We start from the raw sequence: 23,771 nt of genomic DNA, 5'->3' as shown, positions 1-23,771 counted from the left end.
CAGTTTGCCAAGTTCCAGGTGTCTGCTGAAGGCACACTTATTCTAAACTGCGACAAAAGGTTTTCAACGCCTAGGCATCCTGTCCTCGTGTTAGTGCTCTTTATAAGCGCACTGAATCAATTAAGCAACTCATTGTAATAAGAGCTTTGTATGTATGTTGCTTGCCCTCATTAAAAGTAGATATGCAAAGGTTAGATAAGTAATCCGTAAACCTTTTGAAATGAACAGTTTCTGCAATGTGTATTTTACTGTTACTGTGCTCACCGGCAAATGTTAAAATTGCTCTTTCTTACCTTTGACCTCCTCCTCCTCTTTTGTTTCTACCCAGAATTAAGGAAGCAGCAGCCCAGTCTCACCCCTGTCCTTCTGCGGAGTTCCTGGAGAACCAATCCGATCCCAGCATGATGCAAATATCCCAGGGCACGCTGGGGACGCCTTGGCACCACACCTACCATTCCAGGTGAGAAGGGGAGGCAGCAGTGTGAAGAGAACAGCAGGAGCCGGTCCCTGTGTGGATAGTGATGTGTGCTGTACATAAGTGATGGCCTGTTCTAGCTCTGGCTCGGTCCTGTTCCACATGTATGTAAAGGATACCATTCTCTGGCCAGGGCTGGAAGACGTGCAAGTAGCCTATTGAAATCACTTTGACCATGCACGATCGACACCCCGGGCCCCACCTGCATCTGCCCGGTGCACACCCTCTGTGCTATTGTTGTGATGACCAGTAAGAGCCAGAATCATTGCTGCAGTTCCAGTTTTAATTGTCCGGCCTTTCTCCACATCCAACCATCCCCATAACTTCTCCTTGACAACCTTAAACCTGATAACCTTTTGCGTGTTCCAATTGAAAACACCTGAATGCCCCTACAAACCCACCTGCATCAACTTCAAGTCAGAGGGAAAGTGCCATAGGCACTTCGAATCCACCAGAAACCACCTTTATTTAGTCACAACTCTTTGCTGTGTGCTGTGATGCAGTTGTGCAGTGCTGGTGCTGTGATGCAGTTGTGCAGTGCTGGTGCTGTGATGCAGTTGTGCAGTGCTGTGATACAGTTGTGAAATGCTGGTGCTGTGATGCAGTTGTGCAGTGCTGGTGCTGTGATGCAATTGTGAAATGCTGGTGCTGTGATGCAGTTGTGAAATGCTGGTGCTGTTATGCAGTTGTGCAGTGCTGGTGCTGTGATGCAGTTGGGCAGTGCTAGTGCTGTGATGCAGTTGTTAAATGCTGGTGCTGTGATGCCGTTGTGCAGTGCTGGTGCCGTGATGTCGTTGTGCAATGCTGGTGCTGTGATGCAGTTGTGAAATGCTGGTGCTGTGATGCAGTTGTGCAGTACTGGTGCTTTGATGCCGTTGTGCAATGCTGGTGCTGTGATGCAGTTGTGAAATGCTGGTGCTGTGATGCTGTTGTGCAGTGCTGGTGCTGTGATGCAGTTGTTAAATGCTGGTGCTGTGATGCAGTTGTGCAGTGCTGGTGCTGTGATGCAGTTGGGCAGTGCTAGTGCTGTGATGCAGTTGTTAAATGCTGGTGCTGTGATGCCGTTGTGCAGTGCTGGTACCGTGATGTCGTTGTGCAATGCTGGTGCTGTGATGCAGTTGTGAAATGCTGGTGCTGTGATGCAGTTGTGCAGTACTGGTGCTTTGATGCCGTTGTGCAATGCTGGTGCTGTGATGCAGTTGTGAAATGCTGGTGCTTTGATGCCGTTGTGCAATGCTGGTGCTGTGATGCAGTTGTGAAATGCTGGTGCTGTGATGCAGTTGTGCAGTGCTGGTGCTGTGATGCAGTTGTGAAATGCTGGTGCTGTGATGCAGTTGTGAAATGCTGGTACTGTGATGCAGTTGTGCAGTGCTGGTGCTGTGATGCAGTTGGGCAGTGCTAGTGATGTGATGCAGTTGTTAAATGCTGTTGCTGTGATGCTGTTGTGCAGTGCTGTTGCTGTGATGCAGTTGTGAAATGCTGGTGCTGTGATGCAGTTGTGCAGTGCTGGTGCTGTCATGCACTTGTGAAATGCTGGTGCTGTGATGCAGTTGTGCAGTGCTGGTGCTGTGATGCAGTTGTGCAGTGCTGGTGCTGTGATGCAGTTGTGCAGTGCTGGTGCTGTGATGCAATTGTGCAGTGCTGTTGCTGTGATGCAGTTGGGCAGTGCTAGTGCTGTGATGCAGTTGTGAAATGCTGGTGCTGTGATGCTGTTGTGCAGTGCTGGTGCTGTGATGCAGTTCTGCAATGCTGGTGCTGTGATGCAGTTCTGCAATGCTGGTGCTGTGATGCAGTTGGGCAGTGCTAGTGCTGTGATGCAGTTGTTAAATGCTGGTGCTGTGATGCCGTTGTGCAGTGCTGGTGCCGTGATGTCGTTGTGCAATGCTGGTGCTGTGATGCAGTTGTGAAATGCTGGTGCTGTGATGCAGTTGTGCAGTACTGGTGCTTTGATGCCGTTGTGCAATGCTGGTGCTGTGATGCAGTTGTGCAGTGCTGGTGCTGTGATGCAGTTGTGCAGTGCTGGTGCTGTGATGCAGTTGTGAAATGCTGGTGCTGTGATGCAGTTGTGAAATGCTGGTACTGTGATGCAGTTGTGCAGTGCTGGTGCTGTGATGCAGTTGGGCAGTGCTAGTGATGTGATGCAGTTGTTAAATGCTGTTGCTGTGATGCTGTTGGTCAGTGCTGTTGCTGTGATGCAGTTGTTAAATGCTGGTGCTGTGATGCACTTGTGCAGTGCTGGTGCTGTCATGCACTTGTGAAATGCTGGTGCTGTGATGCAGTTTTGCAGTGCTGGTGCTGTGATGCAGTTGTGCAGTGCTGGTGCTGTGATGCAATTGTGCAGTGCTGGTGGTGTGATGCAGTTGGGCAGTGCTAGTGCTGTGATGCAGTTGTGAAATGCTGGTGCTGTGATGCTGTTGTGCAGTGCTGGTGCTGTGATGCAGTTCTGCAATGCTGGTGCTGTGATGCAGTTCTGCAATGCTGGTGCTGTGATGCAGTTGTGCAGTGCTGGTGCTGTGATGCAGTTGTAAAATGCTGGTGCTGTGATGCCGTTGGGCAGTGCTGGCGCTGTGATGCCGTTCTGCAATGCTGGTGCTGTGATGCAGTTGTGCAGTGCGGGTGCTGTGATGCAGTTGTGAAATGCTGGTGCTGTGATGCTGTTATGCAGTGCTGGTGATGTGATGCAGTTGTGCAGTGCTGGTGCTGTGATGCAGTTATACATTGCTGGTGCTGTGATGCAGTTGTGCAATGCTGGTGCTGTGATGCAGTTGTGCAGTGCTGGTGCTGTGATGCAGTTGTGAAATGCTGGTGCTGTGATGCAGTTGTGCAGTGCTGGTGCTGTGATGCAGTTGTGCAGTGCTGGTGCTGTGATGCAGTTGTGAAATGCTGGTGCTGTGATGCAGTTGTGAAATACTGGTGCTGTGATGCAGTTGTGAAATGCCGGTGCTGTGATGTAGTTGTGAAATGCTGGTGCTGTGATGCAGTTGTGCAGTGCTGGTGCTGTGATGCAGTTGTGAAATGCTGGTGCTGTGATGCAGTTTTGCAATGCTGGTGCTGTGATGCATTTGTGCAGTGCTGGTGCTGTGATGCAGTTGTGAAATGCTGGTGCTGTGATGCAGTTGTGCAGTGCTGGTGCTGTGATGCAGTTGTGAAATGCTGGTGCTGTGATGCAGTTTTGCAATGCTGGTGCTGTGATGCAGTTGTGCAGTGCTGGTGCTGTGATGCAGATATACATTGCTGGTGCTGTGATGCAGTTGTGCAATGCTGGTGCTGTGATGCAGTTGTGAAATACTGGTGCTGTGATGCAGTTGTGAAATGCCGGTGCTGTGATGTAGTTGTGAAATGCTGGTGCTGTGATGCAGTTGTGCAGTGCTGGTGCTGTGATGCAGTTGTGAAATGCTGGTGCTGTGATGCAGTTTTGCAATGCTGGTGCTGTGATGCATTTGTGCAGTGCTGGTGCTGTGATGCAGTTTTGCAATGCTGGTGCTGTGATGCATTTGTGCAGTGCTGGTGCTGTGATGCAGTTGTGAAATGCTGTTGCTGTGATGCAGTTGTGCAGTGCTGGTGCTGTGATGCAGTTGTGAAATGCTGGTGCTGTGATGCAGTTTTGCAATGCTGGTGCTGTGATGCATTTGTGCAGTGCTGGTGCTGTGATGCAGTTGTGAAATGCTGGTGCTGTGATGCAGTTGTGCAGTGCTGGTGCTGTGATGCAGTTGTGCAGTGCTGGTGCTGTGATGCAGTTGTGAAATGCGGGTGCTGTGATGCAGTTGTGCAGTGCTGGTGCTGTGATGCAGTTGTGCAATGCCTAGCAATGTCAGTGAAGAATGCACAGTTAGCTCTGTGTCACTGCTAGTACCAGGCAAAATATATATGTGTTTATTTCCAACAATATTACCCTTCTGCTTACCACAGAATTAAAAAATGCCCACGCGCGGAGAACCGACCGGCATTTGACTGATTTAGGCAATTTTGTGCCATTCTTCTGGTTCTCACCAGCAAAATGAGATCCAGTTAGAACCATATGAACCATATACATCGCCTGGTTCGTGGGTGGTTCTGGCAGTTTTTTGTGATTCTCCTTGATCCTTGCTTTGCCAGAGAGAACCACAAGAAATGTCAAAATCTCAGAATCCACGTATTTTTCGGATTTGCCTTAGGGGCACATTTGGCTGTTTTTTATATCCCAGTTTCGCTCCACAGGCAAATTAAATAGACCTGCAGGTTTCACATATTTTCAAAAATAGCCTCACTCTCCCCTAGTGACTACCGGCTGTTTAAAGTCAATATGTATTTTAGGATTCAGCCGGTATGGAAGATACCAGACGATACATTTAATTTTACTGGTAAGCAACATTTTAATACTCATTGAATTAACACTGAGCGACCAAAACATGCTTGGTCTTTTTCATTGAATACACGCAAAGTTCTCTTGTCATGCATGACATTGAGGGAACCGGCAGTCGCGATAGAACTCTGAGGTTCTTGCAGCGTTTTGAGGCTTGAGAGTGAATAGAACAATTGCGTTATGGACCGACGGTGGAACTCGTGATCTAGATATTTAGGGCCATCTTCTGTATCACCTGGCTTACCTTTATGAGGGCCGGTATTATATTATATTTGCAGAATGACTGTACAACTTTGGTCCTGTCGAATGCCCTTGTACCCTATTCATGGTCACACTTGGGTAGAAACATGTTGACTTCCTAAAGGGAGTATTCTTTTCCAACTCCTTGTCATTTCTTGCTTTTTTTTAACCCTATGCAGTATGGGCAGCAGAATAAAATTTATTTTCAGCCCGCCAGGAGATGGTTCTAACCACACCACTTCTTCGTTTCAATTGCACTCTGCCCCCCACTCTAAACACATTGCTCATCTAACCTTAAACACCTCTGGTCCTCTCCATCAGAGAGTTGTAGCCACACCAGGCACGTTGCTGGGCAGGTGTGAGGAGGGAACCTAATGATGAAGCACATCATCTTCAGGTGAGTGAGGGTTCTGGTCCTAAGAAAAGCATTCTCAAAAAGACAACTAGCTTCTTAATTCCCCCTTTCTTGTATAGACCAGATGTACGTTGTGTGTATTCAATGTAGTCAGGGAGCAGTACATTTCTGGTTGTTTTTTTCTTCCTCCCGTTAGATCCCCTGTGTGTATTGTGAAGTGACAGTCCTCCGCTAAAGGAAAAGAAATATAAAATGATAATAACTTTGAGTTATTGTCATTTTATGTTTCCTGTGTGGGAGGGGCTGCTCTTCTCACGAGCGGGGCAGGGGAGAAGTGGTTTGCCCACTATTAAATGGGCAGTGACTGGTTGGTCGGCCCTCTCTGCGCACTTTTCCTGTTCTCCATGCAGGCTGCATTACAGTCTGCGTGGAGAACAAGCCTACGCCCCCATTCCCTGGTTGAGGGTCGAACCAGGACGCTCAAAACCAATCACAATGCTGCATTGCAGCGTTGTGATTGGTATGGGTGCCTGGGTTCTTATCAATCATACACAAGGAGATGATGGACCGAGCGCTGAAACTTTACAGACACTCACCCCCAGTCACAGATGTGGGTTGAATCCCATCACTGTTCTTTAGCTCACTTTGCCACCCCAGTTCAGACACAGCTATATGCAAATCAGTCTCGATCCTGTGCCTCATGGGAACAGTCCAGCCTGAACTGCCAAGCCATACCTTCCCTGTACCAGAAACAAGCATCCTGGGACCGGTTTCGGGCTAAGAGCCCTCATCAGCCAGGCTAACTTGAATCCAGTGGCAAAGTGAGCAAGGGACCCACGTGGTAAGTGGCAAACATTATCAATTAAAGGTTTTGCCGTTCGGAGTAACCACTGGCCCCAGAGTGTTTACAAAATGTTTAGCAGTGGTAGGTGCCCAACTGCAGCGCAAGGGCATCCTTGTGTTCCCATACCTGAACGACTGCTTGATCACGAGCTTACTTCACCAGCAGTGCCTCGCACACACACAGGCCATTGTAAACCTCTTACACGACCTGGTGTTCACCACCAACACCACCAAGTGCCACCTTCAGCCCCTCCAAATTCAGCCCTATCTAAGGGTGGTCCTCAACTCGGCCACTGGCAGAACCTATCCTGATCCCGCAGTGGTTCAAGCCTTTCCAGACATTGCTCCCTCTTTTTTTAACCAGATCACTAGGTTACAGTCAAAACAGTGATGCTCCTTCTGGTAATGATGGCCTCCTGCATTCCTAGGGAGCATTCTTAAAGCAGTAAGCTGCAAAACATCTACATGGTCCACACCACACTCTTTCACTAAACACTATTGCGTGGGTGTATTGGCTTGCCGAAAAGCTAATGTTGGCCAGGCTGTACTTCGTACACTTTTTCAGTCCTCTACAACACCTTAAGGCTAGCCGCTGCTTCGAGGAGGACTGCTTTGCAGTCTATGCACAGCAAACAAATGATAGATGGAATGCTGACAATGCAAGCATTCTCCTCCAGTCAAAAGATGTGGGTTAAATCCATCGTTCTTTTGCCCACTGCGCCACCCCAGTTTGGACCCAGCCATATGCAAATCAGTCTTGACCCTGTGCCCCATGGAAACAGTCCAGACCGAACTGCCAGGTCAGGTCCTCCCTGGACCGGAAACAAGCATCCTGGGACCGGTTTATGGGTACGTCGCTGGGGTGGGTTGGTGAGCAAAAGAATGATGGATTAAACCCAGATCCTTGTGACTGGGGGTGAATGTTTGCATTGTCCAGCATTCCGTCCATCAATTGTTTCTTTAGCATATGTTGCCCTAAGTGGGAAGGGTATGCCCAGACGTGGGTCCCGTGCTCACTACACCACTGGATTCAAGCTAGCCTGGCTGATGAAGGGTAATGCCCTGAAACCGGTCCCAGGATGCTTGTTTCTGGTCCAGGGAGGACCTGGCTTGGCAGTTCGGGCTGGACGGTTCATACAAGGAACAGGGTTAAGACTGATTTGCATATGAAACTAAGTATTGCTCCCGAGCAAAGGAAAAATTGACATTCAAAGTTAGATCATATCAAACTATCAGTCCAATAAAGTTTCCGGATTCAAAGTATTCTCAAAAGGTTATCTTCTTTAGTTTTCTTTATTCTTATCACATTTGTAGATGTATTGCACATAACTTCTCGGTGATAGGTTGGTATAGATGACATCACCAAATGTAGCCATAGCCATAGCCGACACGTGTTTCGTCTCGGGGAAAATCACCCGTCGACTTCCTCAGGGCAAGCACAAATCTCAGTACACAAATTCACAACAAGCATTGGCATAGCCAATAGGTCCCGCCTTTGGGACCTTATAAATGTTTAGTTATCCAGCACAATATCCTTGGCGCAACAACTTCAACTGTTGCATGGCTAAACATTTATAAGTTCCCAAAGGCGAGACCTATTGGCTAAGCCAATGCTTGTTATGTATAGAAAGAGAAGGGAACCCAAGGGCTTGTTTGGGAGGATGAGAATGGCATTTTATTTATGGATGTCCCTTGACATTTATCCACCAGGACACCTAATCACTGGTCTCCGTATACAATGGAGTGGTCATGGAGGCCCTGCACACCATACACATCAGCTAATATTGGTGTAAATAGCAGGTAGCAATCTTGCCCAGCATTCAATTTGACATAAAAGCAAATTTAAGCTTTTCTTTTGTGGGCTATGAGGTCAATTTGGAACCCCCAGTTATATTTTTAAGCTGCTATCAACAATACCAGATTCAAAGCCAAGTTATTTACTGTTCTGGTAAGCACTGATTGGGCCATCAGCCCATGGTCTGCAGATATGTATGAGATATTATGCATGACACTAGATAAACTTGTATCTCCTCCATCTTTTCACCTATCCCTCGTGTCATTGGCTTGGGAATGATTGCAACTCTGGCTGTATTGACTACCCTCTGAAGTGCCTTCAGTTCATAAGTGCAGACCTACAGCAGAAAACAGAATCCTCTCCGTGCTCTTCAGGTGCTTTGACTGATTGCTCTCAGCATGGTTCTGGCACTCTGCTCTCTTGTGGAGAGCAGACAGCCAGTTCAGAAGTAGGGAATCGAAAAGGAAGAGATTGTGGCATATGCTATTTATTACCATTGTTGAATGTAGGGAGAGGTAATGACTCACGAGAGGCTTGTAAAAACTCTCATTCAAACTTTTATTATCACAGTACAGTGGTATTGATGGCCGTGCACAATAGGGATTGGGCTCAGGGCCTAGCCTTTTGGAAAGTTTCATACAGATTTGTCTCAAATAACACCAGCTATTAAGGAAATAAAGCAGAACTTTTTCAGTGGAAACTCTGACCTAACCTTAACTTACTATAATATATATTCACTTAAAAAAACTAAGGTTACAGTGACGTCATAGTTAGGCTCAGATTTCACTCATACAAAACCATTAAAATTCAGCAGTTATAGTTACCTGAGCTAACTATAACTTATGCTCCGCAATGCACTGTTTATGACCTCACATATTACATCACTCATGACATGGTCAGTGGCATCACTGATAACATCTCAAATTACATCACTATTGACATCATCCAGTGAGTGTGTTTAGGAAACTTTTCTGAGACTTAAATATATATACTAATCTATTGCATAAGCTAAATTATTATACTTTGTATACTACTAATGAGTGATACCATTTCTAACATATGTCTTTATGTATTAGTATAGGAGTGGCTGTATGGGTGTGTGAGTGTGTGTATGTGGCTGTATGAGTGAGTAAGCAACTGTGTGAATGGCTGTATTGGTGAGTGAGCAGGTGTGTGAGTGGCTCTGTGAGTGACTATGGGTGGGTTGGTGAGTGTGTGTGTGTGGCTGTATTGGTGAGTGAGTAGCTGTGTGAATGGTTGTACATGGATGGATGAGTGGTTTTATGAGTGGCTGTATTGGTGACTGAGTTGCTGTGTGAGTAGCTCTTTGGGTGAGTGAGTGGGTGAGTGTGTGTGTATGGGCGAATGAGTGGCTGTTCGAGTGGTTGTGTGGTTAAGTGAGTCGGTGTGTGAGTAGCTGTATTGTTCAGTCAGTATCTGTATGAGTGGCATTATAAGTAGAGTGTAAATGGGGTTCTAAGTGGTTTTGCAAAAGAGTGAATGTATTTGTGAGTGGCTATATGGGTGAATGAGTAGCTCTCTCAGTAGTTGTATGGGTGGATGAGTGGCTGTGTGAATGGCTGTTTGGTGTGAGTGAGTGGCTGTATGGGTGGGCAGTTTGATTGTGTATTTGTAATTGTATGGGTCTGTGAATGGGTATGTGAGTGATTGTGTGGGTGTGTGAGTGGTACTGTGGATGATGTCATCAGTGTTGTCACTTGAGATTGTTAGATTTGGGGGTCTCTAGTTGGCACAGGTAGTTACTTGTGACAAATAGGGGCCCTTGCCTCTAGTCAGGGTAAGGGGTAAACTCCTAAAATAAGCCCTGCTCACCCCCTTGGTAGCTTGGCACGAGCAGACAGGCTTATCTCAGAGGCAGTGTGTAAAGCATTTGTGAACACTTACAGTAATCAAGTGACAACACTACAGATGGACACCACACAGGTTTTATATAAAAAATAAGTATTCTTTATATAGACTTACTAGCAGCCCGTCCCGACCTTGTCCGGGAGCAATCAGGCTTCCCGGACCCCCGCCCGCCCCGACATTGTGCAGCAGCCAGCCCCCCCCCGCCCGCCCCGACATTGTCAAGCAGCCCGGGCCCCTGCCCGCCCCGTCTCCCGCCTGCCCCGACCCCTGCCTGCCCTGGCCCCGGCCTGCCTGGAGCCTTACCTCAGCCGCCGCTCCTCCCGCGTGCTCCTCATTTCACCGCTCCGCCGCTCCTCGCCTCTTACCGCTCCTCCCGCCTGTCCGCCGGTCCTCACCGCCATTCTGCCGTTCATCACCGCTCCTCCCCTGCGCCATGTCCGCCGCTCCTCTTCCGCTCCTGCACGCCACTCCTCCCCGCGCTCCTGATGTCACCACGCAGGTCGCGGCCGACGCTACTTGCAAGGGACTACTTTTTTTTATCGTCAATTTTTTAAATAGCGTATATTTTTTTATTTATATAGCCTATGTCCATCTGCACTCCCTGACGATTACAATGATGTATCGGGTGTGTGGATTGGCGCTGTGGTTCCCGAGTTTACCCGCCTCAAAGGTGCAAAGTTCTTCCTTTATTATAGTAGTATAGATCACAAAACCACAAACAACAAAAATCCACAATACTGTACTTAAAATGGTAGTTTTAGCTTAGTTCTCTTTAGTTCTTAAAATGCGACACTTTGAGTCAATGTACCTCACGATGCGTCACGCTTCCACAATGAAAGTGTTACAGAGATGAAGATGCGGCAAAGATCCGGTGCAACGAAATAAAGACGTCAAGTTCTTCCTGATGCGGCACGCTTCTCCAATGTTGCGAGAAGTCTCGACTCGATGCGTCAGCTGCAGCGGCGACACCCTTGTTCAGTGATGCAACGACAGCGGCTTTGGTGGCGACACTCTTCTCCAATGATGCGAGACACTTGTCAATGATGTGACGACAACAGCTCCGACGATGGCACGCTTCTCCGTGGATGCGAGGCGCTTCTTGTGATGCGGTGCAATGTGACAGCTACAGCGGCAACATCCTTACTCAGAGATGTGACGGCAGCGGCTGCGACAGTGAGACACTCCTCTTGAAGCGGTGCAATGCTACAGCAGCGACATCCTTACTCAGAGATGCAGCGGCTGCGACGGTGACACGCTTCTTCGGGGTTGCGGGACGTTTTTCGAGATGCGGTGTAATGCGTCGGCTACAGCGGCGACAACTACGATGCGGCGGCAGAGGCTGCGATGGCCACATGCTTCTCCCTCTTGAGTTGCACTTCCAGCTCCTTGCGACCCGCAGTCCCTCAGAAGGCCCAAAACAGTAGCAGGCACGTCCAAAGAACTCTTAGGGATCTGGGGGTTGAAGTCTGTTGCCCCTGAGACTTCAGCAGGAGGCAAGCTCTTTTCTCAAGCCCTTGGAGATCCTTCACAAGTTGAACAAGCATTTTCAATGCAATGGTTTCGCCTTTGGAAAAGTTAGAGCTAATGGCAATGTAAATGACAATGCCATCTATTTTGCTATTCTCAAAACAAACACATAAATTCAAATTTTGACATTTACAATGCCAATAACTCTAACTTTTCCAAAGGCGAAACCATTGCATTGAAAATGCTTGTTCCCTGAGATAGCACTAGCAGGCTCCAGGGAGCTAGGTTTCGCAGGGGCTTCACCGGTGGACAGGCCGGGGTGCTTCCTTCAGCATAGTGTAACGGAGCAATGAGGGATACGGTGGAAAAGGAACTTAAAGGGACGGGGAAATATTGGGGGGGAGGAAGGGCATGGGGTAGAGAGTACAAACGATGGAGCTTGAGTGAGGGCAACGCAGATATGCGATGAGTAAAGCATAATGGAAAGCGGGCAGGATGGAAGAGTGGGGTGTACACGCTCTTGGGCGAGAGGTAGAGAAGAGGTGAGCGAACTACGAAAGGGGAAACAGAAAAAATAGTTTAAGAGGGGAGAGCAGTGCGAACGGGAGACAGAGGGGAAGGGGTTAAACATTGTTTAAATACGTCGCAGACCCACGGTGAGGGTGCTAGGACAAACCCCCAGTCCAGGAGGCAGTGGCAGACAGCGGGGTGTTCCCGCCAAAGACCAAGGGGTGTGGGGTGCGTTGCTGGTCAGAAGCGGGGTGCCGGTGAGACTAGGAGTGTTAATTGACAAAGAGTGCTGGTGAGAGTAGGGGTGTTTGTGGAGGAATAGTGCTACTGAGGGGGAGCTGCTGGCGGAGGGGGGTGATGAGCAGGAGGGATGTGAGGAAAGCAATACTCGAGGAAGGGGAGTGCTGGTGAGTGGGCGTGCTATGTGGGATAGGGGTTAGTGGTTAGTCCCTTCGACTGGAGAAGAAGGGGTACAGGTGAAAAAAGAGTGGGTATCCGGAGGTACAGGAGTTTTGCTTGGAGGAGAGGTGCTTGGTTAGAATTTCTGGTGCAGAAAGGTGTTAGAAAGGGGCGCTAGAAGAGGCGCTCCTCGGAAGTGACCGGAGATGTGGGGGGAAGGGGCCCTGGAAAAGAGTGCTGACGAGAGGAGGGTGGCTGGAGATGGGAGAGTGCCTTGGGGGAGGGGTGCTGAAGGTGGTGGTAGGGAGAGGAAAGGTTCTCGTAAAAGGGGCGGGCTGTGTGCGCGCCCGGTGTAAGCTCCTTGCCAGAGGTTTTTGACCCCCACCCCGTGTGATATGTTAGGCTGATCCTATCTGGGAGAGCAGGACAGGCAGTCTGTACATTCCAGCGCACCCCTGTCCAGCTCCGATGCAGGCGGATAGCTGCGAGACCCCAGAGGAGGAGGGAGTAAAGAACCCGGGACAAGGCGGGACCCCCTTGTGAGAAACGCAGAGCGCAGGGCAAGTCCGGTCCTGTGCTTTCCCTTCCAGGGTCACAACCAATGCATGTCGTAAGCCGTGTGCAGGGCAGGTCGCTGTGCTCAACACTGAAGCATCCAGTGCAGAGTGCACGCAACATCCCTGACGCGCGGAACCACCCGGCGCGAGCAGCTTAACGTGTGTAACATTACCGAAGTGAAGCTGTATCCAGCGTGCACAGTGCAGCCTATACAGCATCTCAGAAAAGGAGTTCACTGAGGACTGGACAGAACGGACTGCCCTACTGGTACTGCCGAGGATCTCACAAATCACGCATCAGCCGGTGCAGGAAGGCGAGGCGATGGCGAGGCGATTCGGGGGCGTGTTTGGCCAGAATGACGTGCACAAGACGTGCACAAAGGGGCCGGATGAGAAAAACATCCCAGGAACGCCCACGAGTCGCCTCGCAGGATGACGGACGCCTCTGTTTGCCAATGGCTAGCGTCCATTTATGGAGCTAGCCAATGGGATACAGAGGCGGGCCGAACATCCATACTGTTGACAAAAGTTTTCGACCTGGGCGGAGCTCTGCGAGCTCTCGCCAGGTCGAAACCTAAAAAGTGCACACAAAGTCCTTTCTCCTTTCTTTGGCAGTCAGGCAACCACTGCAGGCTAATCCCCCAAGCAGCACTTCAGCTTAGGGATAGTCTCTCCTCGGTTTCTTCAGGTTCCTTTCCTCAGCAAAGGTTTCTTCTTGTTGTCCAAAAGTGATCTAAATTCTTGGGATCAAGGTCCCACTGTTTATACCCCAAAATCATATGTCCTCTGAGAGCAGAGGGGCCTTTGCCTAATCCAAACCAGTTCTGGTCACTCCTTGAGCACTCTGTTTACATGATTCCTTCTTTCCTTTCACAGTGCAGGGCAGAAACATCAGACACACCACAGGAGGTGGAGCCAGCATTGTGGGGGGAAGGCACAGCCCTGGAGCACTCTGTTGACATGACTCCTTCTCTCCTTTTATAGTGCAGGGCAGAAACATCAGGTGCCCCACGGGAGGTGGAGCCAGCATTGTGGAGGGAAGGCACAGCCCTAGGGCACTCTGTTGACATGACTCCTTCTCACCTTTCCCAGTGCAGGGCAGAGACATCAGAATCACCACAGGGGGTGGAGCCAGCACTGTGGAGGGAAGGCACAGCCCTATTCAGGTCCCAGGTACAACTCCTCCCTCCCATCTAGATGTAGATCTCTCTTTTCACCACTGGGCTGACTAACCCTGTCTCCTGAAACCCCCCAGCCCCTGTCACTCAAACTCCAGACAAGGAACACACAACCTAGCAGAGGCAGGCTTGGATAGTTAGACAAGAAAATACCTATTTTCTAAAAGTGGTATGTACAAACACAGAATGTTAAAATCAACTTCACTAAAAGATGTTTTTTAGCATTCTGAGTTCAGACATACTAAACTCGAATTTCTACCATGTTCCCCGAGTCAGTTAGGATTATAAAATGTAATAATCTAACTGCCCATTCTGGCCTATGGAGAACAGGTAGCCTTGCAATAGTGAAAAACGAAAATGGCTGTAATTCACTATTAGGACATGCCACACACACCAGGGCTTGTCCTACCTTATACTTACAATGCACCCTGCCCTTGGGCCTACCATAGGGGTGTCTGACATGAAGAAAAGGGAAGGTTTAGGGACTGGCAAGTGGGTGCACTTGCCCAGTCATCATGGCAGTACCAGACTGCACACAGGCTCTGCAATGGCAAGCCTTAGACACACTTTTACAGGCTGATTCTGTGGCTGGCATGCAAGCCCACTAGCAGCATTTGGTTTACAAGCCCTGGCCACACTCAGTGCACTGTACTAGGGTATGATCAGTAAACCAAATCAGCCAATCATGGAATCACTAATCCATACATCAATTTATAATAGGGAGAGCATATGCACTTTAGCACTGATCAGCAGTGGTAAAGTGCCCAGAGTCAAAAAAACAACAAAAACAGGTCAGACAAAATACAGGAGGAAGGCAAAAGGTTCAGGGATGACCCTGCAAAAAGGACCTAGTCCAACAAGATGTTATCAGTGATGTCCTCAGTGATGTCACTGACCATGTCATGTGGTCATAAGCAGTGGATTGCGGGGGTGTAAGTTTTGGTTAGCTCAGGTAACTATAAATACTGAATTTCAATGGTTTTGTACAAGTCAAATCTGAGCCTAACTATAATGTCTATGTAAGCTTTGGTTTTGTCAGTGAATTTCTAAGATTTTTTCAACTCTATTTCCTAATTATAACATCCATGTAACCTTTGTTTTTTTTGTGAATTTCAAAGATTTTTTTTACTTTTTATTTCCTACATGCCCCTCTCCCCTTTTAGTATTACGCTGGACACCGGAGAATGGGATCCTCCTGGTCCGTAATCAATTCAGGGAGGAAGCTGTGTGCACCCTTCCCTTTCCATATTATACTGAGCCCAGGGGGATGGGATCCTCAGGCAGTAATCGGCTCAGGAAGAGGAGACCCTGTGCACACACCCCTCCCCAGTATATATTATAAATGGCCCCCAGGCCCTTGCCCACTCCTGAGGTAATTTTTTTGTAGCAATCCTACAAGAGTACCGCAGGATCGAGGCAACAATGCACATTTTTGTTTTTATTTTAGCTCCGGAGGGGTCTTTCTGGTAACTATGGTGACAGAGTACTCCTACCCTACTTTTTACACATTTACAGGACAGAGGACTATATCTTCATTGTCCTGTACTGTCCGTCGCAACATTTAAGTTCATGTTGTGGCCAACCAATCTGAGTGCTCGTTTCTCTTGGACCCTCACTCCCACAGGTGCAAGATGGCCCAAGGGGAAAAGAATCCCTCCGACCAATCAGAACGCTCTATTTTTATAGTTTGTGCTTGCAGGAATCTTGCAAGAGTCCCTCGAACCCAACCGTCCAGATATACAAATACTGTTGAACCTTCATTTCTCAAAAACTACTGAATGAATCTACACCAAATCACCCAAAAACTATTTCTGGACCAACATCTAGCTTCCTGACAAATTTGGTGTAATTCCATTTAGCAGTTTTGTGCTGTTAAAAAATCCCTACGAAAATTGCATGGGGATTTTGCGTTTTGGGGCCACCCTTTTCCTCATCCCCTGCTTGATGGATTACTTCAAACCTTTCCATGAAGGAGCAAAACTTAAAAAAAAGCACTATTTTGAAACTTTTTGTGAAGATGTGGCAAACAGTGCCAAAGTTATTAGCAAACTGAAAAATGCTCTTGGTATGGAAATGAAGACCTAGCTATAACAACCCAGTAGCGACTGCCACTGGGTAATATATATAGTATTTTTATAACTTGAACCTAGCCAAAACATAGTGGAGTGATGTACAGTGTCAAAGGTCAAGCTAGAGTCCACGATTAATTAGGTAGGCAGCTATGTACTGGGAGCAGAAGTTGACTGTAATGTACTGTGTTGTAAAGAGGTGTGTCTCCAAGTCTTTTCTAAATTGAAGCAGGATTGGGGAGAGCCTAATTAATACAGAGATGTTACTTCTGATCTCAGCTGCAAATGTGCTAAGAGTCACCTGAGATGATGAGCTTGTCAGCCAGAAATGCAGGGTGCTGGTAGTAATGACTTTGTAAATGATGCACCATATATTGAAGATGGCTCGTGCCACCAGTGGTAGCTAGTGGAGTTTCATCATAATGTGGGTGATGTGGGCATTTTTCTTCATGTCCTGGATGAGATCTGCTGGTCTGTTGAGGCTGCCCTTAAGGGAGCCAGGCTGTAGTGTGTGATGCAATGGATGGATGTGTTTCCACTATCCAGAGGTGAGAGTATGAGTGCTTGAACAGCAGTTCAGAAGTCGCTTTCTGTGAGGAATGGTGCATGTTTTTTAGCGGGGACACGTGACATTAGGTTGTCTTAGTTTCCTTAATACTGTGTTATTTGAGATTGTTGTTAATGTCTAGGGTGAATCCAAGTGACTTGGCACTGTGATAAAGTTGGGGTTTGTATCTGTCCAGGTCCATGCTATTTAGCCAGGTTTGGATATGATGTTGCCTATTATTTGTGGCAAATAACAGAAAATCAGACTTCAGGTGGGTGTTGGGCATCCAGACCTGGAGCAGGTGCAGGCAGTTTTTGAGTTGCCGGAAGTCTGGAGCAGAGGAGACCATCAAACAGAATTGTGTATCATTGGCACATTGACAAACTATTTGTGAGCAGGCTTCTGAGTACCTTCATGTAGAGATGTACGATTACAGGGGACCTGATGGAACATTTGGGGACTCTGGAGGTGTTAGGGTTTTCTGGGACATTGAGTGTCAATTGATCAAACTTGCGTCAGATTGATAAAAAGAAAGCCAGCCAGTAAAGGAGGTTTCCAGTCAATTCTGCTCGAGCCTTCATGGTGTCATAGGCAGTTCAGCGGTCTAGCACTATCCGGCGGACGGCAAGGGTTTATTTTATGTGCGATGGCTTTATCTTACAGTGCTTAAGCATGATCTGATAAGGTGTTCGATGGGAGAATTAGCTTCTCACTGTGAAGGTTATGCATTCAGGTTTGTAGTCCTAGCCGTGTTCACTGTCTGTGCTTTTGGCTGAGATGGGTGTTTGCTGGGTGCCTATCAGTACATCCGAGTGAGTCTCCATCCAGACAGACTTCGTTGTGTGACTATGAATGTGATCGGTATCAGCAGGAAGTACATTATTAAGCCTGACTACCTAAGACATAAAGGGGATCCCTGCTCTTGCTGATGATTCCACACACTAATGCCACTTCTCAGTATGTCTAGGAGATGTATCAAAGTGAAGCCAGCTTCTTTTTCAGTCCAGAGTGTTTAATGTTCGCACAGCAAGCAAAATGTGTCATATGCTGAGTTTCCAGGAAGACTGCCAGGCCAGCCTTCCACTGCACTCCATAAAAAGCAAACTGTGTTTTTAAAAGAAGCATTTAAACACACCCACCCACACACACGATAACACGCCCCATCCTTTCTATCCTGGGTTTGTTGTCACCCCAGTGCAGGACATGCCACGCACCGCACACGCACATGCTTCAGAGCACGTGCGGGCCGGGCTGTCCTTCCTTTTAGTGTTTCCGCTCACAGGAGCTTCAAACAGTGATGACTTTTCGCACGCACAGCTGAGCGCGCGCAGGCATCCACACTGCGGCCCAAATATGGCGCTTTAACGGCTTCCCCGAAACCTAAACATATTGCCTGCGAGCAGATTTATAAACTAAACCAAGCATTTCTTTCTCACAGCGAGGCTTACTTCTTTCTCCCTGTCTCTCTTTCCCTCCAGTTCCTCTGCGAGTGACCTCTCCGGCTTTGACCACGGCTACTTGAGGAGGAGTCCCGACCAGTACAGCTCCCGAGGCAGCATGGAAAGCCTGGACCACCCGCCTCCTGGCTACCCCTGTCATCTCTCTCCAGCCAAATCCACCAATAGCATTGACCAGTTTTCCCAGCTCCACCACAAGAGGGACTCGGCCTACAGCTCGTTCTCCACCAACGCCAGCATCCCAGAATACCAGCTCTCCCCCTTCTGCAAGGAGCGCTCGTTTTCCATGGAAAATATGCACTCTCGCTGCAGTCCCCACGAGAGGATGAAGCAGGCAGACATCAAATACATCAAGACAGTGTACGATGCGCAGAGGGGGGTCTCCAAGGAGTATGAGGTGCACTCCTCCTCTCTGCTTAAGAACCGTGAGGGGCAAAGACAGTCTGGAGGCCGTGGCACAGACCGATCGCAAGGGGTGACCAGGGTGTTTGGGGTTCCTGCTTGGAATCCACACAATCCAAGCATGTCAGAAAGTGACAACGTTCTTAAAGACGTCCCTCTGCCACCAGCCCGTAGTGACAGTTACGCAGCCATTAAGCACAGTGAGATGCCTGGTTCCTGGTTAAACCCTGACCACAGCAGATCTTGCCAAACTCAGTCAGTCTTGGTTTGCTCCCAGCCAATGACCGGATCTGCTCCTAGCTCAGGGCGGCAACCACTGAAAACTCCCTTGGCTGCAGGCCAACTGCCCCCAATGTTCGAAGCGAGCCCAGAGAGCGGACGGCCAGTGAAATCCAAACGGAAGTCCTTGCAGGCGCCACAACCAGGACAACCCATGTTTCCCACAGGCGTGTACCCCGTGCCTGTGCTGGAGCCACACTTTGCCCAGGTCCCTCAGAATTCATCAAGCAGTAACGGGACGCTCTATCCAGCTTTGGCCAAGGAGAGTGGATATGCACCTCCCCCTCCAGTCTCACCCTCAGAGCCACCAAACAACACAGAGCACCCAAGCCAGGCCTCTAACAGACTCACAGGTTCTTGTGATCTTGCAGGAGCTCAGATGAGGTTGGCAAAACAAGACGCTATCGCAGTGTTTGCTCAGTATAGACCTCATTTACCACAACACGTCAACGTTCCCACAAGTTCTTCGCAAAGGAGTAAAGGTGAATCAGATCTTCTCAACAATCAATGCCAAGAGAGCAGTGAGATTACTAACCAAGGGGTTTATCCACCCTGCATTGCAAGAACTAAACAAACACATCAGAGGTCAGCCAGTGAAAGCAAAGGGCCTCTCCAGCCTCTTGAACACTGGCGATCAGAGGTCCAGGAGGAAAGAGAGACTAACCTGTGGAGGAGAGAACGTAATTCTGTGGATCAGACTCATTGGGCCTCTGAGAAGAACAAGCAAATCATCTTAGAAACTAACCAGGGCATGGGTAGAAGACGGCGGAGCATGGAAGTAAAAGAGCTGCAGCAACGAGAGGGGAATTTGGTTGCTAAACAGAGAGATGATGAAAAGGAACAAGCCAATAAACAGTTGACTGGTTTGGACACACAAAGCTTTATGAGGAACAATGATGGGACAGTGTGTACTGTGCCACTGCACAATTCTCAGCCAAAGTGTGATCAACCTTCTTCCCCATTAGAGATGAAAACCTATGAGTTTGGCAGGAGTCGCCTAAGCTCCAGCAGCAGCCAAAGTTCCCAAGGCTTGCAATTTGGAAAGGCAGATGGAAGCAGGACACGCTGCTCTGTGCTTGAAAAGATCAGCAAGATAGAGCAGCGTGAGCAGGAGTGTCAGAGACAGCACGGCACAGGCGTGGTCCGCCAGCCTTACAGCAATGGAAACAACAGGTCAAGCCAGTCCTCAAGCGCGAGAAGCTCTTTAAACAGTATCGAGGACCTCAAGAGCAAGTTTGCTTTTACTGAACAGCCTCACATGAGTGAAAGAACAAGGTCAGTCAGCACAACAGCCTTTGAAAAGACTCCACATTCACAGCACCTGCGCAGGACTGTGAGAGTGAGATCTGAGGAGGCCCAGTGGCACCCTACGGGCGAACAGCCGCCAGGAAGACTCCCCGCTAAGAGCGATGACCAAGGGTTGGATTCCCAAATACAAGAGCAAGTGAGGGTAGACCTGCAGGGGAGCATAGGCACATCAAGGCCGACACATTCTGAAGACAAAGTGAAGCACTGGAAAGATGATACCAAAGACATCCCTGGATCACAGCGGGATCATCTGTCCAACAGGACGTACAGAAATAGCATCAAAGATGCTCAGTCAAAAGTCTTGCGGGCCACGTCGTTCAGGCGCAAAGATTTGGACATTAATACTTCATTTGTGAACAAATCAAAAAACAGTACACCAAGGCCAAACTCTGCATGTGAAGATAGCAGACATTCCAGCACATCCCCTCATGCACCAAAGGAAAGACATAGCGTAACACCCACAGAGACATGTACAGCTGCACAGGAATACACCAGCAAAGAGCACCAAGTAGCAAGAATTGGAGGGAGAAAGCGAATGACTGCAGAGCAGAAAAAGAGGTCCTACTCTGAACCCGAGAAGATGAATGAGGTTGGAGTCTCTGATAGTGAGTCATCTTCTCGCAGCAGTGAGAAGAAAGGAACGTCGTTCACCTTTCCAGAAAGCACTGTGGCAGACCGAAGGCGGATTTTTGAAAGAGAGACAAAGACCTGCTCAACCATTAATCTATCAAGGCCGGAGCTTAAGCAGCTTCAGCAGAATGCCCTTGCGGATTATATTGAACGTAAAACTGGGAAGCGCCCTTCTTCTCAGGAGACTACGTTTTTGAAGGAACGTTGTCAAAGCTCATATTTTCAAACAAGCATGCAGGACAATGAGAGCCTCTCTTCCGCCTCAAGCATGAACTCACTTCAGGACCAGAGTGTTCTTCACCGCTGGCGAAATCCTCCAGAACAGCCCAGCATGAAAGGCCGGGTCTCATCCACACTGCCACCGGGGCTGACGGGCTGCTTTGACCTCAACAGCTTTGAGCAGAAGACAGAACACCAGGAAAGTAGATGCAGGAGCAGTTCCTTTGCAAACCTACAGATAAGAGACAAACAACCAGAGTACAGGCCAAGATTGGAGCCCAGCAGAGGCCATCAAATAGATTCTTATGAGCAAATTGGCCAAGCTAATTTCACCAAAAATAAGCATGCAGTTGAGCGGCGTTCACCATCTACAAATTCTGGGAAATCGGTATCAGCGGAAGATTTGTTAGAACGATCGGGGGAGCAAACATTCCTGTTGCATGTGAGATCTAACTCCTCCCCTTCAACTGATACGAAAAGCAAGGTATGCACAATTAATTATTCTTAATTCTTCACTGTGTTTTATGTTTTTGGAACCAAGGCATTATAATGAGTGTTGTGGACAGACCATGATAGCACCGTCATCTTGGAATATCGTCTATGAAATGCCAGGATTAGCAGTACAGTAGTCTAAATGAGCATTGACTGATGTCACATTGCTCCTGTTCAGAAGAAAAAGGGTTTCCAATATTAAATGCTGGTGTTACACGGACTACGAATTCACCGTGTGGTGGAGGTCCACTCACTACATTATGAGTACGCCGTATGCACCTCCACTGGGCCCCTGCATCCGCCGGGGATCCCTGATCCCGCTGCGGTCTGAAGCAGCAATATGCTCGCAGTGCTGCTGTGGCACAGCTGAGCATATTACGAGTTGCCTCACTGACCCTATCCATGGCAATAAGCCCGCCATGGCAAGGGTGGCAGTGAGGCAACTCCTCTGTGCTTGAGGGTGCATGCAGAGGGGCACATGTTGTACCCCCTGTAGTTCTGCGCCCCCAGTTCCCACATGGGAAGAAATGCACAGCATGGTGCATTTCTTCCCATGCAGGAACGTGCTTCGGCGGTCTTGTGGCACTGCCTTTCTATGGCTCTCCTTTGAGCCTTAGAAAGGCACCGCCTCAGCACACACCGCCCACCAGAATTAAACTCGTAATCCTGCAGGTGGTCTGACTTTGAAGGTTTTTGGTGCCCCGCAGAAAGACCACAAAACTTGTAATCAGGCCTTATGTGTTCTAGTAAGTATCTACGTCTTGTGATACGTTTACTGCTTGCTTGGTGCAGGCTCTGTCTCATATTAGATGTAATATGAATGCAGCATAGTTTTGCCGTCATGGTAGGTACTGGTGATGCCCACCCTTTGCACTTGACTCCTTGTGAAGAGGGGTCCTGAACAGATGGCAATTCTGATATTGATGTGAAAGGTGATGGTTCAAGTCATGTAAAATAGCTGCTTCCTATGACAATGTGCAAAGTGATTTTCAAGTTAATGTTTCCAAAAAGAGTCTATTGTAACTATTTTAAAATGAAATTGTGCAAAATATAAAATGAACTTTATAAGAGGTTCCCTTTCACAAGAATGAAAGCATTTCACTTTCTTCTTTGGACGATACCCCAAACTAACGAAGGATAAATGACTTTAGCAATATACTCGTTGATAATTCTTAGTTATTGTAACCATAAAGTAATACGAAAATATAACAAAGGTATAAATTGTTGGTATTGCGTTATGTTATGTTTATAGAACTTGAAAAATGTGTTGCCATAGGCCTCTTGATGCTAGCCTAAGGTATTTGAGAAAGCTGCATGAAGTAAGCGACTTCCTGATTGAAAGGTCCGGAGAAGGAGACGTTAAGATGTGGAGCTCTAACATGCTTCAAGAGACAGACACCTTTCCGTTTCCTTCTCATAGCACTTTTAGCTTGAGTAGCGCTTAGAGAAAGGTGTAAACAATGCATCATCCTTGGTATTAGCAATGAAAAGGATGTAAGCCTTCTTGGCTCTTTGTATTTGTAGAAGCAAGTAGCACAAGGGTTCAAGCTTCTGGAGGGAGCCTAGTATTTCAGATTATCTTGGTCGAAGATGGCCTTTTTGATTAATGATCTTAAAATGTATGTGTTGATCCACTGGCAACAAATGCAGCGAACACATTAATTGTTCTCAGCATTTTCAGGCCGGTCAGCCAATAAGCTGCAAATAAGCAGATGCGCCTTCGGGTATGAAGAATCAAATATTGTGTTGGACTTCGGTAGACTCCATTAGAGAAATGGAGTTGTTTCCATGCCCAGACTACATAATAGATTGCTTTTCTAGGGTATGCTAAATAAGGATATCATTTTCAGAGTGAGCAATAGTGAAAGTAATCAGTTTTTACCGACCATTGCAGCATCATAGGGTCCTGTGTTAATTCTTTCTCAAATTCAAGTTTTAAATCTGTGAAGGAAAGGTGCCAACATCAGCTGGTTATAGTAACCATTGTCACACAAGAAGCTCAGGACCTACTGCTAATAGCTAAGTTTGCAGGATTGAGTTTCATTGAGTTCACACCTATTCGAAGATTGAAAGATTGCCAGCAGTTGTCCATCCTGACTGTGGTGGTATTTATTTATTATTTATTTGGGAGTTTTATATATTGAAGAACGATATTAAACTCGTCAATTTCTATGTACCCTAGGTATAGTTTAGTACTGAAAATATGAAAGACTCAGTCATTGTAAATAGTAGTCGCATTTAGGCTTTAATAAATAGTGACAATAGTTCTGAGTTGTCTGAGACCCTGCAATCAAGAGTAGTAAAATGTTATGAAGGGAGAGGGGTATACTGGTGCAAG

General features: G+C 47.8%; 1 protein-coding gene across 5 annotated transcripts in view; it reads left to right on the top strand.

The window, feature by feature from the left end:
* Window positions 1-23,771, top strand: part of SHROOM3 (shroom family member 3) — a 387,668-nt gene that overhangs the window by 154,598 nt on the left and 209,299 nt on the right. For all 5 annotated transcript variants that reach the window (XM_078676384.1, XM_078676383.1, XM_078676381.1 and 2 more), the window contains 2 exons: window positions 329-460; window positions 18,125-21,425. In XM_078676384.1, the coding sequence (XP_078532510.1) occupies window positions 402-460; window positions 18,125-21,425 (3,360 nt within the window). In that variant the 5' untranslated portion in view covers window positions 329-401. The remainder of the gene's footprint in view (window positions 1-328; window positions 461-18,124; window positions 21,426-23,771) is intronic.

Source organism: Lissotriton helveticus, chromosome 2_1 (genome assembly GCF_964261635.1).
Source record: "Lissotriton helveticus chromosome 2_1, aLisHel1.1, whole genome shotgun sequence".
Lineage (NCBI taxonomy): Eukaryota > Metazoa > Chordata > Amphibia > Caudata > Salamandridae > Lissotriton > Lissotriton helveticus.
The sequence above is the reverse complement of the archived record's forward strand: the minus strand, read 5'-3'. Positions and strand labels throughout refer to the sequence as shown.